General features: G+C 37.0%; 1 protein-coding gene across 1 annotated transcript in view; it reads left to right on the top strand.

Annotated features, from left to right (window-relative positions):
• APPBP2 (amyloid beta precursor protein binding protein 2) overlaps positions 1 to 18,007 on the top strand; it is a 52,769-nt gene that overhangs the window by 21,853 nt on the left and 12,909 nt on the right. The window contains exons 3-8 of the mRNA XM_043583861.1: positions 2,240 to 2,391; positions 5,120 to 5,243; positions 10,961 to 11,129; positions 15,628 to 15,717; positions 17,653 to 17,720; positions 17,801 to 17,906. Of these exons, the coding sequence (XP_043439796.1) occupies positions 2,240 to 2,391; positions 5,120 to 5,243; positions 10,961 to 11,129; positions 15,628 to 15,717; positions 17,653 to 17,720; positions 17,801 to 17,906 (709 nt within the window). The remainder of the gene's footprint in view (positions 1 to 2,239; positions 2,392 to 5,119; positions 5,244 to 10,960; positions 11,130 to 15,627; positions 15,718 to 17,652; positions 17,721 to 17,800; positions 17,907 to 18,007) is intronic.

Here is an 18,007-nt window from a genome sequence, read left to right as displayed (position 1 = left end):
TCTCTTTAGCATTCTTCCTGAAATTTGCTTTAAATGCTATTTCTTTTTCCTAACCCACACTTCTAGGAAAATAGGAATATAGTTTTACAAAATACTGCTAATTTCTAATATGAATATTGCCAAGTTGTTTTATTTGTTCAACAAATTAACTAAGTATATACTTGTTCAATGCCTAGTATGAATCAGGTACTGTTCAAGATGCTGTGAATAAGTTCTACAACATCTCTTCCTCATGGATTTTGTATTTGAGAGAGGAAAATAATAGGTAAATAATATAATTTCGCTGTTAGAGGTAACTTTGAAATGTGGCCTGTGTACTGTAGAGAAACTCTTTGGTTAGTTGAATAATTAAAATTAATCTGTAAAATAAATAAATGAGAACTTCATTTTGGTGAAAGAAGTCTATAGCAAAACTTTTAAAAAAGCATTCTTTAAGAAAAGGTTACCTTTCTGGAATTTAAATTTCTCTATACAATTCTAAACATAGCCATTGTAAAGATTTAGTGGAATACCTCTCTTTCATCTCTCAGGTTATCTTTCACCAAGTCAAAATCCCTTGGTAAGTGTTTAATGTATTTGTGAAACTAAAAGCATGTAGTTTGACTTTTTTCCCCTTTATCCAAAGCAGTGATTCTGGTATTTACAATTTTGTCATTTAAAAATTTTTTATTAAGATATAATTCACATACCACCACATTCACCATTTTAAATTATATAATTAATTCAGTGTCTTTAGTATATTCACAAGGTTTTGCAACCATCACCACCATCTAATTCTAGAACATTTTCATCACCCCATAAAGAAACCCTGTACCCATTAACAATCACTTCCTATTTCCTCTTACCCCCAGCCTACCATTAATCAATTTTCTGTCTCTAGATTTACCTGTTCTAGAAAAGAGAATCATATGGTCTTTTGTGACTGGCTTCTTTTACTTACAATGTTTGGAAGGTTTATTCATGGTGTTGCTTGTATTAGTACTTCTTTCCTTTTGTGGCTGAGTAATTTTCCATTGTATGAATATACTGTGTTTTATTTATCTAGTCATCTGTTGGTGAACATTTTGGCTGTTTGGCTATTATGATAATACTGCTGTGAACGTTTATGGACAAGATTTTGTGTAGGCATATGTTTTCAATTGTGTATATAACTAAGGGTGTATACATATGATAACTCAGTTTAATTTTTTTAGTAAACTCTAAACTGTTTTCCATAGTGGCTGTATCATTTTATGTTCCTACCATCAATGTATGAGAGTTCCAATTTTTACATATTTTTGTCATCACTTTTTTAGAATAATGATTACATCCTAGCAGGTGTGAAGTGGTATCTCATTGTGATTTGGGTTTGCATGTCCCTAATGACTAATGATGTTGAGCATCTTTTCTTGTACTTATTGGTCATTTGTATACTTTCTTTGGAGAAATCTCTATTCAAATCCATTTCCCATTTTTAAATTGGGTTATTATTGAATTATAAGATCATTTGGTTTTTAAAAGTTAGTTTTAGGGGCGCCTGGGTGGCTCAGTTGGTTGATCATCTGACTCTTGATTTCGGCTCAGGGACTCTTGATTTTGGCACAGGTCAGGATCCCAGGGTTGTGGGATTGAGCTCCACGTCAGGCTCCACACTGTGTGGAGCCTACTTAGGATTCTGTCTCTCTCCCTCTGCCCCTCTCCCCTGCTCGTGTTCTCTCTCTCTCTCTCTCTCTCTCTCTTTCTCAAATAATTTTTAAAAAAGAAAAATTAGTTTTATTCTTTTTTATTGACATTTGTTTACACATACAGGAACACACAGTGATCTACTGAATAAAAATATTAGGCTAAATTATGGATTATTATGGCCTCATAATTCATAAGGCAGAAAGTTTTTTGTATCTTATTCCATGTTGGAAAATAATGGTAGTGTTATTTTTTAAAAAGAAAGCTAGTGGACGCCAGGGTGCTCAGTCAGTTAAGTGTCCAACTCTTGATTTGGGCTTAGGTCATGATCACACAGTTCGCGAGTTCAAGCCCTTCATTTCCAGCGTGGATCCTGCTTGGGATTCTCTCTCTCCCTCTTTCTCTGCCCCTTGCCTGCTTGCTTGCACACACCTGTGCACACCCATGCACATGTGTTCTCTTTCTTTCTCCCTCAAAATAAATAAATAAACTTAAAAAAAAAATAAAAATCAAGCTAGCACTTTCTAAAACTGTAAAATATGTTATCTTTATAAAATAATCTTTTCTTCTCTTTCAGACATTTGCTTCATCATTGTTTCCAGGCTTTGATGGATCATGGTGTGAAAGTTGCTTCAGTCTTGGCCTACTCATTCAGTAGGCGGTGCTCTTACATAGCAGAATCTGATGCTGCAGTAAAAGAAAAAGCCATTCAGGTTGGCTTTGTTTTAGGTAAGTAATAGTAAAATAGAGGAGTGTTTTATTGTAGGACATGACTCATTAAACCTAATGATAAAGGATTACACCAGAACATTCCCAAAGTCTACATAAGGAAGTTGAGAAAAACATCAGAAAAATTAGGTGTGATTTATTGAATATTAACTTTGTGCCAAACACTAAAGTAGGCATTTAAATGTTATATTTTCCAAATCCTCATAACATTCCAGTGGTGTGATGGTATTAATGGCACTTTACAAATGAAAGATTCAGAAAAGTTAAGAACTTGCTCAAGTCACATAGCTGGTAGTGTACTAAAAGTTTAGAATCCTGCATCTATAAATTCCTTATCACATGTTTTGCTAACATGTCCTGCTGCCTCCAGCCTCTTTCACCAGCTTACCATATGCTGTGGCATGAGACTTAATCCTTTTAAGGCCTCAGTTTTTCAGTCTCTAAAATGAGGGTAATCCTGTATTTCCTGATGGGATGTTACAAGAATACTGAAAACATATGGGGAAGGAGTCTGAGAAGGTTTTGTTTGTTATATACAGAGAAAAATACTGTTTAAATTTTGTGTAACATTAAAAAAAATGTTTATTTGGGGGTGCCTGGTGGCTCAGTCAGTTAAGCAGCCAACTTTGGCTTAAGTCATGATCTTGCGTTCATGAGTTGGAGCCCTGCATTGGTTCTGGCAATTTGGAGCCTGGAGCCTGCTTTGGATTCTGTGTCTCCTTCTCTGTCTGTCCCCCACTCGTGCTCTGTTTCTCTCTCTCAGAAATAAATAATAAGCAATAAACATTAAAAAGAAATTTTTTTAAATGTTTGTTTTAAAGACACAGAGAGCGTGAATGGGGGAGGGACAGAAAGAGATGGAGATCGAGAATCCCAAGCAGGCTCTGTTCTGTCTGCACTGAGCCTGACATGAGGCTCGAACCCATGAACCATGAGATCATAACCTGAGCTGAAATCAAGAGTCAGACGGTTAAACGACTGAGCCACCCAAGCACCCCTGCATAACATTTTATATATTTTTTACAAATCTACATAGATAAGTATGTTTCAGGCAACTACTTATTAAAGTTGTTACTTACCCTTCTTTTTACTTTCTTTAAAAAATTTTTTTTGAAATAATTATAGATTCACAGACAATATCAAAACCAAGAATTGACATGACTTTAACACTATTTAAAAAAAATTTTTTTAATGTCTATTTTTGAGAGAGAGAGAGAGAAAGAGAGAGAGATATGTGGGGGGCAGGGGGGCAGAGAGAGGGAGACACAGAATCTGAAGCAAGCTCCAGGCTCTGAGCTGTGAGCACAGAGCTTGATGGGCTCGGACTCATGAACCGTAAGATCATGACCTGAGCCAAAGACGGACACTTAACCAACTGAACCACCCAGGTGCCCCCAAGTTCAGTACTGTTAAGTAGACTACAGACCTTATTGCATTTTCAACAATTTTTACATGTCCTCACGTGTGTGTATGTTTCTATGCAGTTGATTCTATGTAAAGATTCATATAACTGTCATTACCATCAAGATACAGGACTGTTCCATCAACACAGACTACCTTTCATTTTTAACTCCTTACATTAATGTGTGCACATGCCTGTTTTAGCTCTCTTACACATGCACATACACTTTCTTTGCTAACAAATTTTCATGATCATTTCCTTCAATCTTAGAATAATTCTTTGTAGTGGTCATAGAGAGTTTGCTGGAAGAACTTCAGAACATTTTTCCTGAAAAGAAATTTATCCTCTGATAGTCCCATGGAATAAAACTGCAACCAAGAATTGTCCCCCAAAAATGTCTCTAGCAAAAGAGTATCTGTGATCTTGATGAATGTTAAGGTTGACATCCTTTGGTCCTAGATGATTATGTAAAAATCTGTAGAACAACTTCAGTATCAACCAAAGTGAAAGGCAGAAAGTTTTTAGTGTTCATTGACGTCCTCTGTCAGCTCCACAAACATTTATACCAATGTCTGGTTGTTATAATGAGCCAGACTGAAGAAATATCTTGCAGGTAGAATCAAGTTCTAACACACTCATAGTTAAGTTATTGGTCTTGATCCTAAAATTACCGCAATTTGGAGACAATGGAGACAATTTTCTTAATAATAGCTTTATTGAGATGTTCTTTGAGATTGGGTATAGAGAGACTGAAAATGTTAGGATTATTGAAATATATGGCTAATTAACTGGAAAATGTCAATTCTTAGAGTATAGAGTATTTTTAGAGGGTTAAAACTCTTGACTCCTTATTCAAGGTCTCAACTTTGATCTAATCCCCCTAGTTTGAAAGTTTTTGTTTTGTTTTTTGTTTCACAGTAGCTTTGTTTTGGGCTAAACACAGGACTTTAATATTACGGGTGTTTTCATTTTAGATAATACTAATTTTAAGCGTGTCATTTTAGCTTTCAAGTGATTTATTAAATTATTTTAAAAATTACTTATTAAATTATTTAAAATTATTTAAGGGGCGCCTGGGTGGCGCAGTCGGTTAAGCGTCCGACTTCAGCCAGGTCATGATCTCGCGGTCCGTGAGTTCGAGCCCCGCGTCGGGCTCTGGGCTGATGGCTCAGAGCCTGGAGCCTGTTTCTGATTCTGTGTCTCCCTCTCTCTCTGCCCCTCCCCCGTTCATGCTCTGTCTCTCTCTGTCCCAAAAATAAATAAAAAACGTTGAAAAAAAAAATTTTTTTTTAATTATTTAAAGTTACTGGTTTTCTTGCCCTTTAGGTGGCTTTCTTTCAGATGCAGGATGGTACAGTGATGCTGAGAAAGTTTTTCTGTCCTGCCTTCAGTTGTGTACTCTACATGATGAGATGCTTCATTGGTTTCGTGCAGTAGAATGTTGTGTGAGGTAAGTTGGAACAAATCCTACTGTAATGGTCCTTAGTGGCTTTTATAGTTTTAGCTTGTATAAGTATACTCCTAACAATTGGACAAACCTCAGAGGTTATATTTGTTTGTCATAGTTTCATTAGTCTGGCCTCCTATCTCTGATCACCAAAATATAGTTAACTTGCTATGGGCATCTTAGTTTAGATTTGAATATTATGAACCAGACTGTATATTTTATGTATGTATGTATGTATGTATATATGTATGTATGTATGTATTTTTGGGAGAGAGAGAGCATGAGAGTGGGGAGAGGCAGAGAGAGAGGGAGACAAAGGATCTGAAGCAGGCTCTGTGCTGACAGCAGAGAGCTCAATGTGGGGCTCAAACTCATGAACCCTGAGATCATGAGCTGAACTGAAGTTGAATGCTTAACCAGCTGAGCCACCTAGGTGTCCCTATTTTATATATATATATATTTTTGCTATGTCGTAGAGCTTGTGTGTTCATTCACTCAACAATTATTTATTGAATGCCTCAGTGTACCCAAAACTGTGCCAGGCACTGGATGCTGGGAAAATAAAAACATGTTTTTCTTGGGTGTTTATTTTTTTTTACCCCGTTTACATTTCTAGAATTGTGTAATAAGATTAGTATTTTATTTATAAATAACTATTTTCTTTAAAAATACATTTTTTAACATGTACTTAAAGGAAAGGCAGGCAAGGCTAGAAATAACTCTTCTTTTTTACTGTTTTCGTTTTTTCTATGTAACATTTAGTTATGGGTTTTTTTATGTAAGTTTTCTCTCTGTCCCAAAATTTGATTTGACATTTTTTTTAATGTTTATTTATTTCTGAGAGAGAGAATGAGAGAGAGCCTGTGCATGTGCGAGCAGGGGAGGAGCACAGAGAGAGGGAGACAGGATCTGAAGTGGGCTGTGCTGATGCAGAGAACCCCATATGGGGCTCAAACTCATGAACCACGAGATCATGTGACCCAGAATCCAGAGTTGGAACTCAACTGAACCACCTAGGCACCCCATCTTGCTCAGTCTTAACATGAATATATTCATAAGCTAATGACTTCTAAACTTGTATATTTTCCTTCCAAACAGTGAATAGTTTAACCAGTTAAATAGTAATTGCTTTTGACAATAGCTGTTGATCAGGTAGATACAAATGTATTTTCTCATAAAAATAACATACTATGGGAGGGGCGTCTAGGTGGCTCAGTCAGTTGTGTCTGATTTCAGCTCAAGTCGTGATCTCACAGTTCATGAATTTGAGCCCTGCATCAGGCTTGCAACTGTCAAGTGCAGAGCCCGCTTTGGATCTTCTGTCCCTCTCTCTCTGCCCCTCCCCTGCTTGCGCGCCCTCTTTCAAAAACAAAACATTAAAAAAGAATAACATGCTATGAGAAAGAAGGTATATGAGAAATCTGTACCTTCTCAGTTTTATTGTGAACCTAAAACTGCTCTTAAAAATAAAATATTTTTAAAAGATAATAAAATACTATACTTACATTGTAGAACCACATTTGGAGAACCTTGAGAACCTGCCTTTTCATTAGACTGAGTATATTAAGGCAAAATTGGATCCTCAGTTGGATCTAAAAGTTTCTTGGATCCTTCATCCTGTTCTGTGTCAGCCCAGATGGACATACAGACCCTGAAGAGTCTCCATATGTTTAATTTGCCCTTTTGTTTCAGTAGACAACCAGCAGGAAGTGGAGAAAATATCAAGCTGTGCATTTCTGGCTTAAAATATTTAGTTTGATACCCCATCATATGCCAATTATTAAATAATTTCTAGAAATTTATTTTTAGTGAGAATATAGTGAATATTGTTGGAAATGCAATTTCTAGTATTGTATAAATGAAAGGTGAATACTGTTCTTTTCCTTCTGTAAGTTTACAGCCTGTGCTTGAGTTTAACCTTTTCCTCATTGAACCCTTTGGATCACTACCAACTCTGTATCTCTAATACGCATCCTTTTTTCTCAAGGTCATTTTTGGGTTTTTTTTGGACTGTTGTAATACCTTCTGTCCTGGTTGTCTTCCTTTCACTCTTGGCTTTATTATAATCCATCTTCCACACTGTAGCCAGAGGAGTCTTTCTAGAGTTGCACTGTCCAGTATATAGTCATTAACCATGTACAACTTTATAAAATTAATTAAAGTTAAAAACTGGGTCCTCAGTCACATTAGGCACATTTCAGATACTCAGTAGACACTTGTGGCTGGTGGCTACCAGATTGAGCAGAGCAGATATAGAATATTTCAGGAAATTCTATTAGCGTTGTTCTAGAGCATAAACCAGATCTCACTGTTAAAGCCAAAACTCCTTACCCTGACCTGGCAAGGCCCTATTAAATCTTTGTTATCTCTGCTTTCTCATGTCTCTCTCTTCTTAAAAAAATTTTTTTTTAATGTTTTATTTATTTTTGAGAGAGAATGTGCGAGAGAGAGAGCATGAGCAGGGAAGGGGCAGAGAAAGATGGAGATATAGAATCTGAAGCAGGCTCCAGGCTCTGAGCTGTCTGTCAGCCCAGAGCCCGATGTGGGGTTCAAACCCATAGAATGTGAGATCATGACCTGAGCTGAAGTTGGACGCTCAACTGACTGAGCCACTCAAGTGCCCCCTCTCTCTTTTTTTAAGTTTGTTTATTTTGAGAGAGAGAGAGGGAGGGAAGGGCAAAGAGAAGGGGAAAGGGAGAATCCCAAGCAACCTCCATGCTGTCAGCACAGAGTCCAGCTAAGGGCTTGATCTTCCAAACTAAGATCATGACCTGAGCTGAGATCAAGAGTTGGATAATTAACCAACTGAGCCATCCAGACACCCCTGGTTTCTCGTCTCTTTTTACATAATCCTTTATTCATAATACTTCAGACATGTTGGTCTTCTGTCTGTTCTTTGATTACGCCACATTTTTTTCCCTTAGGGCTTTTGCAAGTTGTTATTCCTTCTGTTTGAAACATGCTTCCTCACAGACCTTCACATGATTGCTTCTTCATCATTTAGGTATCAACTCAGATGTTAGCTTCTCAAGAGAATTCTTCCATATCTACCCTGAGAACCTTCTTTAGGAAGTTCCTGATCATGGGGCACCTGGCTGGCTTAGTCGGTAGAGCATGACTCTTGATCTTGGGGTTGTGAGTTGGAGCCCCACATTGGATGTAGAGATTTCTTATTTTGTTTTTAATGTTTATTTTATTTATTTTGAGAGAGAGAGAGTGAGTGAGTGAGCAGGGGAAGGGCAGAGATGAAAGGAGAGAGAATTCCAAGCAGGCTCCTTGCTGTCAGTTCAGAGCCCAATACAGGGCTTGAACTCACGAACTGCGAGATCATGACCTGAGCTGAAATCAGATGCCCAACCAACTGAGCCACCCAGGCACCCAGATGTAGAGATTTCTTAAAAAAAAAAAAAAAAAAAAATTTAATTTGAGAGAGAGCAAGAGTGAGTGGGGGAGAGAGGTGGTGGGGTGGAGAAAGATTGAAAGAGAATCTCAAGCAGGCTCCACGCTGAGTGTAGGCTCAATCCCATGACCCTGGAATCACGATCTGAGATGAAATCAAGAGTTGGATACGTAACTGACTGAGCCACCCAGGTGCCCCAAAAATAAAATCTTTAAAAAAAAAAGGAAGTTCCTGATAATGTTACCCTATTTTTATAAGATTCGTAGCATTTATATTTTTTTAAGTGTATTTGTTATTTTTGAGACAGGCAGAGAGAGGGAGAGAAAGAATCCCAAGCAGATAGCCTTATGCGGGGCTCGAACTCACAGAACCATGAGATCATGACCTGAGCTGAAATCAAGAATTGGATGCTTAACTGACTGAGCCACCCAGGCACCCCGCATTTATTTTTAAATGAATGTCTTACTTTTTGGTGTGTTTGTCTGCCTATCCTGTACTCCTTCCCCCTAGAGTGAATCTCCTTAGGGTCTTATTTACCACTGCATCCCTTTCACTTAGAAAAATGACTGGCACATAATAGGTGTTCAGTCAATAATGGACTGTAAGAGTCTCTCAAAACTTTATCATATCAACCAGCATATTTCTTTTTCCAGTAATCTTTTACTAGTTTTCAGTTCTATTTTCCTGTGCGTAGTTTCCATTGTGACAGGGATCATTGCTAACTACTTGACCTTTAGAATAGCAATTTGGCAGTCACATGACATTTTCTCTTTTTTCTGTATCAGTACACTTACTTTAGCATTAAAAATTTTCTATATACCAGGATGCTGGGTGGCTTGGTCAGTTAACCGTCTGACGTCAACTTGGGTCATGATCTCATGGTTCGTGGGTTTGAACCCTGCGTTGGGCTCTCTGCTGTCAGCACAGAGCCTGGAGCCTGCTTCAGATCCTCTGTTTCCCCTCCTTGTCTCTCCCCCACTCATGCTCTCTCTCTCAAAAATAAAACATTGAAAACATTTTTTTACTTGAAATGTATACCAAAACATACGTTTTTTTCTTTTATATTTCTGCTTAAAAATATAAATCCATTCAATTCTCCATTCTAGGAAAGCCTGAAAATGACTGCTTATTTCTGCTTTAAGTTTGAATTTGATGTTATAAAAAATTCAGAATCTTTGGTTAACCTTAGTATATTATTTTGCTGGAGGGTTTTAGTCTTTTCTAAAAGCAGATAACTGTATGGAGAATGTTGGAAGGATACACACTGGCATTGTATACTGTTTGCCACCTTTCTGAGTTGTCTTGGTTCATTTGAAGTTATTCCATCTGTTTTCCCTGACTGTACAAAGAAATGATAGCGATTAGAAGACTGTTACATGTTTCTCATTCTGAGTCATTGATCTGTTAATATTTTTGGTATAGTTAGAAAAAATAAATTTTAAATATCTGTTTTTTATATTCTTGAAGAATCCTTCCCAGATTCTCCATATCTGGTTTCTTTCAAATGATTTTTATACCCTGTTCCCTCTCAGGGCTGAGCATTTTCAGAAGATTGTATTGGCATAATACATGCACATAAAGTTCTAGCCAGCATTACAATAGATACATAAATATATGTCAGGTCCTCACTGTTCTGTCTTGCATAGTCTATACAGATGTATGTAGTCTGTTGGTACCACAATCTGACCTAATGCATTTTGCTACTCTTACATATCATTAGATAGTGTACATGGTTTTACAGTTACTTTGTGTAAAGAACTGTGTTTTTCCACCATAGAAGATAAAGGTTATAAAAGAAATAGGTGACAATACCACTATTTTCAGTCAACCTACCTTACTGGAAAGATAACCAAAAAATGAGCATTTATGAAGCAACATGAGATAAAGTTAGTAATCAAGTATTGCACAAATAAACTAGAACAAAATGGAAAGTAATGGTAGGTAATAGTATTTCATGTTGATCTTGTTTTTTCATTGTTTTCCAATTTTTTTTATAATGAGACTGCATTACTTTTGGATTTGAAACAAAAAGAGTTAAGGGTTAGATGTAGCACATTCTGAGTGCACAAAGTATGCAAAATATTTAAAGAACAAAAAGAATCAGAGTTGGATGAGATTAATCATGGGTAGTTTTCTGGGAAGAGACAACTCTGTGTGCTTTAGTCAGTCATGGTTTGGGCCAGATAGTTATTTTCCAGTGCTGCCCCGTACTTCTTACATCTAGTTTCCTTAACTCATTTGGGTGGTACTAAGTAGCGATCTGTGAGAGGACCATGCTAGAAATGTCAAAAATAGAGGAATGTTATTTCTGGTTTTGCAGGTTGCTTCATGTGCGAAATGGAAACTGCAAATATCACTTGGGTGAAGAGACGTTTAAGTTAGCTCAGACATATATGGATAAACTCTCAAAACATGGCCAGCAAGCAAACAAAGCTGCACTGTATGGAGAACTGTGTGCACTACTATTTGCAAAAAGTCACTATGATGAGGTGAGTGTTTTGAAGTGCATTTCATTGTGCTCAGCAGGTAGCTATAAACAGGATAAAATCAAAACAAACAGATAAACAAAGAGAAACTAATAGTTACAGGCTGAGGGGATGGGAGAAATAGGTGAAGGATATTAAGAGGTACAAAATATCCAGTTACAAAATAAGTCATGGGCTTGAAAAGTACAGCATAGGGACTGTAGTCAGTAATATTGTAATAATGTATGGTGACAGATGGAACTACACTTATTGTGGTGAACATAGCATATTGTATAAAATTGTCAGATCACTGTGTTGTATCCTGAAGCCACTCTAACATTGCATGTCAACTGTACTTCGATTTATTTATTTATTTATTTATTTTAAATTTTTTTTTTTTCTACATTTATTTATTTTTGGGACAGAGAGAGACAGAGCATGAACGGGGGAGGGGCAGAGAGAGAGGGAGACACAGAATCTGAAACAGGCTCCAGGCTCTGAGCCATCAGCCCAGAGCCCGACGCGGGCTTGAACTCACGGACCGCGAGGTCGTGACCTGGCTGAAGTCGGACACTTAACCGACTGCGCCACCCAGGCGCCCCAACTGTACTTCGATTTAAAAAAAAGGACGGGGGTGCCTGGCTGGCTCAGTCAGTAAAGCATGTGACTCTTGATCTCAAGTTTGTAAGTTTGAGCCCCATACTGGGTATAGAGATTACTTAAAAAAAAATAATGAAGTTTGTTTAAAAAATGAAAATAAATAATAAAATGAAAATTTGAAAGGATAAATCATACAATCTTATATTTGTCTTAATCATATTTTTACATACTGGATTTACTTAAAGCAATACACATTTGTAATGGAATGTTTATTATTTGTTTTGATTTTATTTTTTGTAATGGAATATTTAAAATGAGACAAAAAAACATTCTGTGAGATGTATTTTAAACATACACATATATGATTTATGGCCTATTTTTGTTTTTAATTTGACCAAATATATTGCTATCTAAATTATTTTGATGGGCATGCTCTGTCAAATGAACCTTTAGTAGATGGTTTCTTATTGGATGTGCAGCTCTGGGTAAAATATCATAACTTGAAGGCATTCATTTTAATGGGAAGCTGGGTTTTATTATACTTTATTGCATTGTTTTTCTCCTTCCTCTGCCTTATGAGAAAGATAACTTTGCTCCTGTCTTTATACTCTTAAATTAATGCTTTAGTGCTAATGAATATGTAGTTGAGAAGTGATTTATGTCTTTTTAACTCCTTTACTTGGTTGCTTTACTTATGGGAAGGATATCATAATTATTTTATGCTGCCACATAACTGTCATTTAACTTTCATATTTTGTAATTATTCCTATCTTGATTTTTGCCCCATTAATATATTCCATATTCTCCATAAAGGAAAATTACAATTAGAGGTAAAGCTAGAAAATTCTAGAATGATTATACAATGACGTGCAACCCTGCTGCTAGGATCATCCTGCTATTCATATCCATGTAAGAAGACATCAAACCCACCTGTAAAAATCTAAAACCTTTACCAACATGCCTTCAATTTCTTAGGGGTGTTATGTATGTTTTTCTGGTTACGTTTGATGATGAATCCTGTATCTGCTGAATTAGTTCTGTTGATGGATTGTTTTGCTGCCCCTTGTGTGCAATGATTGTTCCATAGCTTCTCAACCCAAATATAGAACTTAGCCTCTTTCTTTTATTTTCACACACCAAGAACAAAGAACCCATTCACAGAAGGCCTTTGTGTGGATAGCTGACTTTATGAGATCTCCAATGACAGTAAAGGAGGAAGTGAGAGAGAGATCTCCAACAACAGTTTGAGTAGTAGAGATGCTTACCTTAAGGAGCACCTGGGTGGCTCATTTGGTTAATCATCCAACTCATGATCTTGGCTCAGGTCTTTTTTTTTTTTTTTTTTTTTTTAAGTTTATTTATTTTGAGAGAGTGATGTGCACGCATGCTCCCACAAGTTGGGGAGGGGCAGAGAGAGAGAGAGAGAGACAGAGAGACAGAGAGAGAGACTCCCAAGCATGTCCAGGCCTAGCACAGAGCCCAATGCACAGGGAGGGCTCCATCTCACCAACCCTGAGATCATGACCTCAGCCAAAATCTGGAGTCTGGTGCTTAACCAACTGAGCCACCCAGGCACCCCTCAGCTCAGGTCTTGATATCAGGGTCATGAATGCAAGCCTGGCATTGATTGGGTTGCGTGCTGGGCATGAAGCTTACTTAAAAAGAAGAGGGGCGCCTGGGTGGCTCAATTGGTTTAGCGTCCAACATTGTCTCAGGTCATGATTTCACGGTTCATGAGTAGTTCAAGCCCCATGTCGGGCTCTGTGCTGATAGCTCAGAGCCTGGGGCTTGCTTCAGATTCTGTGATTCCTTCTCTCTCTGCCTCTCTCCCTCTGCCTCTCTTTCTCGCTTCCTCCAAAAATGAATAAGCGTTTTTAAAAAATTAAATTAAAAAAGAGAGAAAGAAATGCCTACTTCTAAAGTTCTTCAGGTGCGTTCCCCCCCCCCCCATCTTTTTATATCTCTGCATAGGAACTCATCTTAGGCACTTCTAATTCCTCTTTTCATTCCTGTTGTTCATACTGTCCTCTGGAACTCTGCACTCTTCTTTCTGTCATGTAGATTGATTCATATCTTGCCATTCTTTGCTTCATACCCAGTTCTACCAATGTATTGGTGGTCCAGACTCACCAGTGTATTCAGTGGAACAAAAATGCCTTTTATTTATCAGTTCCCACTTTCTTTACTAGGCAGTTACTGTTTAATTGACAGTTATTTTGTGTCTACATTTAGATTAAGAGTTTATACTGTTTTTTATTCGTGGTCTTTGCAACACTCAGCACATTCATGAGGAATGTTTAAGGCCGTAAATGTATCTTGAAGGATTTTGATAGTTTTTTTTTTTTAAGTAAACTCTATGCCCAGTGTGGGGCTTGAACTCACCACCCCAAAATCAAGAGTCACATGCTCTAACAACTGAGCCAGCTAGGCACCCTAGATAGCTTATTCTTTTAAAAATAGATAAGTTTGTCATTGATAGCTACAGAAAAGTATGCAAATATCGAGGATATAGCTTAATGAATTATCATCATATTTTGATATTAGCATGGCCTCAGCTATGCCGAGGTAATATAAGCCCCAAAATAGCAATGACATGGAAAAATAAGGTTTTCTTGCTCATGCTACATTCTGTCTTGGGATGCCTGTGGCTCTGCTTAACATTGTTTACACTTTGATCAAAACCATGTGGTAAGCATCCTCTATTTAGAACATTACCAGCCTTAGAGCAGAGGCAAAAACATCATGAGGAAGTATTACTTGCTCTAGAGCTTTTTCCCAGAAATCACACATTTCACTTCTCATATTTTAATTAGTTTTTAAATTGGCCAAAGGAAATCACGTGACCATGTCATCTTTAATGTGGAAGGGAAGTATATCCTTCCCCAAAGAGCTGTAAATATTTTAATTTTTTTTTTTTTTTTAATTTACTTTAAGAGACAGAGCGGACAAGGGACAGAGAGAGAGGGAGAGAGAGAATCCCAGGCGGACTCTGTGCTGTCAGCGCGGAGCCTGATGCAGTGCTCGAACTCATGAACCATGAGATGATGACCTGAGTCAAAACCAAGAGTCAGACACTTAACTGACTGAGCCACCCAGGCACCCCAGGAGCAGTAGATATTTTAAAGCAGTATTACAGTCCACTACAGTTTGAAGGATTTTAACTTACTACTCTGAAAAAACATCTGGTTATTATAAACCAGGTTTTCTTGGCCTAAATCACATACATTTCATTTTTATATAAAAATTGCTTCTGAATCTTTTAGGTGGAATGGAGAAGGAAGCTTGCAAAGGAAGTATTTTCTTCCACTAAGCACTGGGAGAGGAAGGACATATTGTTTTATTTCCCAATAGATACCTAGGTGTTAACACATTGCCTGGCACTAAACCTCTCTGCACCTCATTTTCCCATAGTAGTTTGCATCTCATAGGGCTGTTGTGTCAGTTAAATGTGTTAATACACATAAAGTGCTTAGAATAGTAGTTCTCACAAAGTAAGCACTCAACTAAACAGGTAGTTAAGATACAAAATAATAAGCATTGCCTTAGGAGAAGAAAGTATAGGAAGCCTAATCTAGGGCTTGAAAGACAAGTTAGGTGGGTTTAACTTAACTAACTTGGTTAACTTAACTTGGGTTTAAGAGTTCAGGAGAGAAGAATGTATACAAGGCAGAGGGAGCAGTATCTGCAAAGGCTTGTGGGCAAGAGAGAACATGCTCTTGATTTCTTCATTGTCAGTTTTTCAAAGAAAAATGTAACAAACTTACACTTTCAAGAAAACTTAGTCTCAGAAAATTTTAAGTGTAAATACTTTGTGTGTGTTCTTATTCAGGTACTTGAAAGCTTAGGAGAGAGATACACAATCATTTCATTACATACTGTCAGTTTGATTAATCAGTTTTTACTCTTTGTAAATATTTTTTAGGCTTACAAATGGTGCATTGAGGCAATGAAAGAAATCACAGTGGGCTTACCAGTCAAAGTTGTGGTGGATGTTTTAAGACAAGCTTCTAAGGTGAGTATAATGTTAAAATTATTAATGAATTACAAGATTTAGCAAGCTTTAAATCTGTTTTAGTTAACTTGTTATTTAACAAGTTAGGTATTATGTACTTCATGGACCAACAAGGTCTATTTTCTAAGTTTCTATGCTCACTTTCAGAAAACTGGTTTCTAAAACTATCCTATGTATAGAATTGAGCTAATTTACCTATATCCAGAAAACCCATGAAAAAATTCATTTTGATAATACAACTCACTGAAATACAGATTGAAACATTATTTTGGTGCTATCCTAACTTGAGTTTGCTTTTCTTTTTCTTTTATGTTTATTTATTTGAGAGAGAGAGAACGTGCGCTTGCGTGCGTGTGCATGAGAGGGGGAGGGGTGGGGTGTGTGTGTGGAAAGAATCTGAAACTGGCTCTGCGCTGTCAGTACTGAGCCGGACATGGGGCTAGAACTCAGAAACCATGAGATGTGACCTAAGCTGAAGTCAGATGCTTAACTGAGCCACCTAGGCGCCCCAAGTTTGCTTTTGTTTTTCTTAGCCTTTCCAGCAGCCTCAATTCCTTATGCCACAATTGTAGGGACTTTGGTCATTTTTCTCCTCAAGGCTAACCTAGTATTAAATCTTAGAGTGGTAGTATTACAGCCTCACAGTGTCATACTTTTCAAGTATTTTCTTTCTACCCAGAGGTTTTTCAGTTTTGAGTATTCCATTTTGGTTGATTTTAATTATGGAAATTTCAGTTAGAATAAAGATCCTAAATTTGTAATTTAAAAGGGTCTAAGATTCTACGAAACTTCTTAAATAAGTCATTTTAGACAAGTAGCATAACTTTATTCAGATTATCAGAGCTAGAAGAGGGATATTACTATATTTTTAATTAATTTAAAACATTGAATATACACTTAATGTTAAGACAGTTTAATATATATGCAAGATTTAGGAGTGCCTAGGTGGCTCATTTGGTTAAGTATCCAACTCTTAGTTTCGGCTTAGGTCATGATCTCATGGCTCATGAGTTTGAGCCCGCACTGGGCTTTGCACTGGCATCACGGAACCTACTTGGGATTCTCTCTCTGCTCCTCCCCTGCTCATCCTTTCTCTCTCTCTCTCTCTCTCTCTCTCTCTCTCTCTCTCTCAAAATAAACTTAATATATATAGGTGCAAGATTCCAAGATTTGTATTTCTTTTTTTTTTATTTTTTTTAAAAAAAAATTTTTTTTCAACGTTTTATTTATTTTTGGGACAGAGAGAGACAGAGCATGAACGGGGGAGGGGCAGAGAGAGAGGGAGACACAGAATCCGAAACAGGCTCCAGGCTCTGAGCCATCAGCCCAGAGCCCGACGAGGGGCTCGAACTCACGGATCGCGAGATCGTGACCTGGCTGAAGTCGGACGCTTAACCGACTGTGCCACCCAGGCACCCCCAAGATTTGTATTTCTATATGCAGATAATATTTAGAGTTTGAAAACTATTGGCTATTTTCATGAATCAGAATATTTTAAGAATAAGAAAACTTGAAATTCTATGCATTTTAAAATTAACAGAGGAAAACTACAAGATACTTAAGCCACTCTAGAACTGAGATATAAATAAGCAGCTTAGAAAATACTATATTGAACCCTCCCCCCCACTTACTTATTATGTAATCTGGAAGGATGGGAGTATACCAGCTTTGTAAGATAACTTTGTTATAACAGGTTTATATTGGGCATGACTGTCAAAATTTTTAATTTTGTAATTTCCCAGAATATGTACAGATCTGCTTATAATAGAATTTTCAAGTGCTTGGAAGGGAAGAAATTAATAAATAGAACCCTTTTATTTATGTTTGAAGATGCTTTTTTTCTTTTGACCTTTATAGTCTGAATATATAATATGTACTTATTTTAGCACACCAATTAACTGAGAGTTATTTAATAATCTTTTGCTTTATCCTTAGGCTTGTGTTGTAAAACGTGAATTTAAGAAGGCAGAACAGCTAATTAAACATGCAGTGTATTTGGCACGGTAGGTGATTATTAATAAAAATACCATTTCAAATTGTCTCTCCCTGCTTTATATCCTAATAGTTTTATATCTTTTTATAGGGATCATTTTGGATCCAAACACCCAAAATACTCTGATACACTGCTAGATTATGGGTTCTACTTACTCAATGTAGATAATATCTGTCAGTCTGTTGCAATTTATCAGGTATGTTAATGGTTGCACTTTTTTCTTTAAACTGGAATTGCCTTGCTGACCTGTATTTGTTTGTGGTGTATAACCCGCTTTCTAAGAACAACTCTTTCTGA

This window comes from Prionailurus bengalensis, chromosome E1 (genome assembly GCF_016509475.1).
Source record: "Prionailurus bengalensis isolate Pbe53 chromosome E1, Fcat_Pben_1.1_paternal_pri, whole genome shotgun sequence".
Classification (NCBI taxonomy): domain Eukaryota; kingdom Metazoa; phylum Chordata; class Mammalia; order Carnivora; family Felidae; genus Prionailurus; species Prionailurus bengalensis.
The sequence above is the reverse complement of the archived record's forward strand: the minus strand, read 5'-3'. Positions and strand labels throughout refer to the sequence as shown.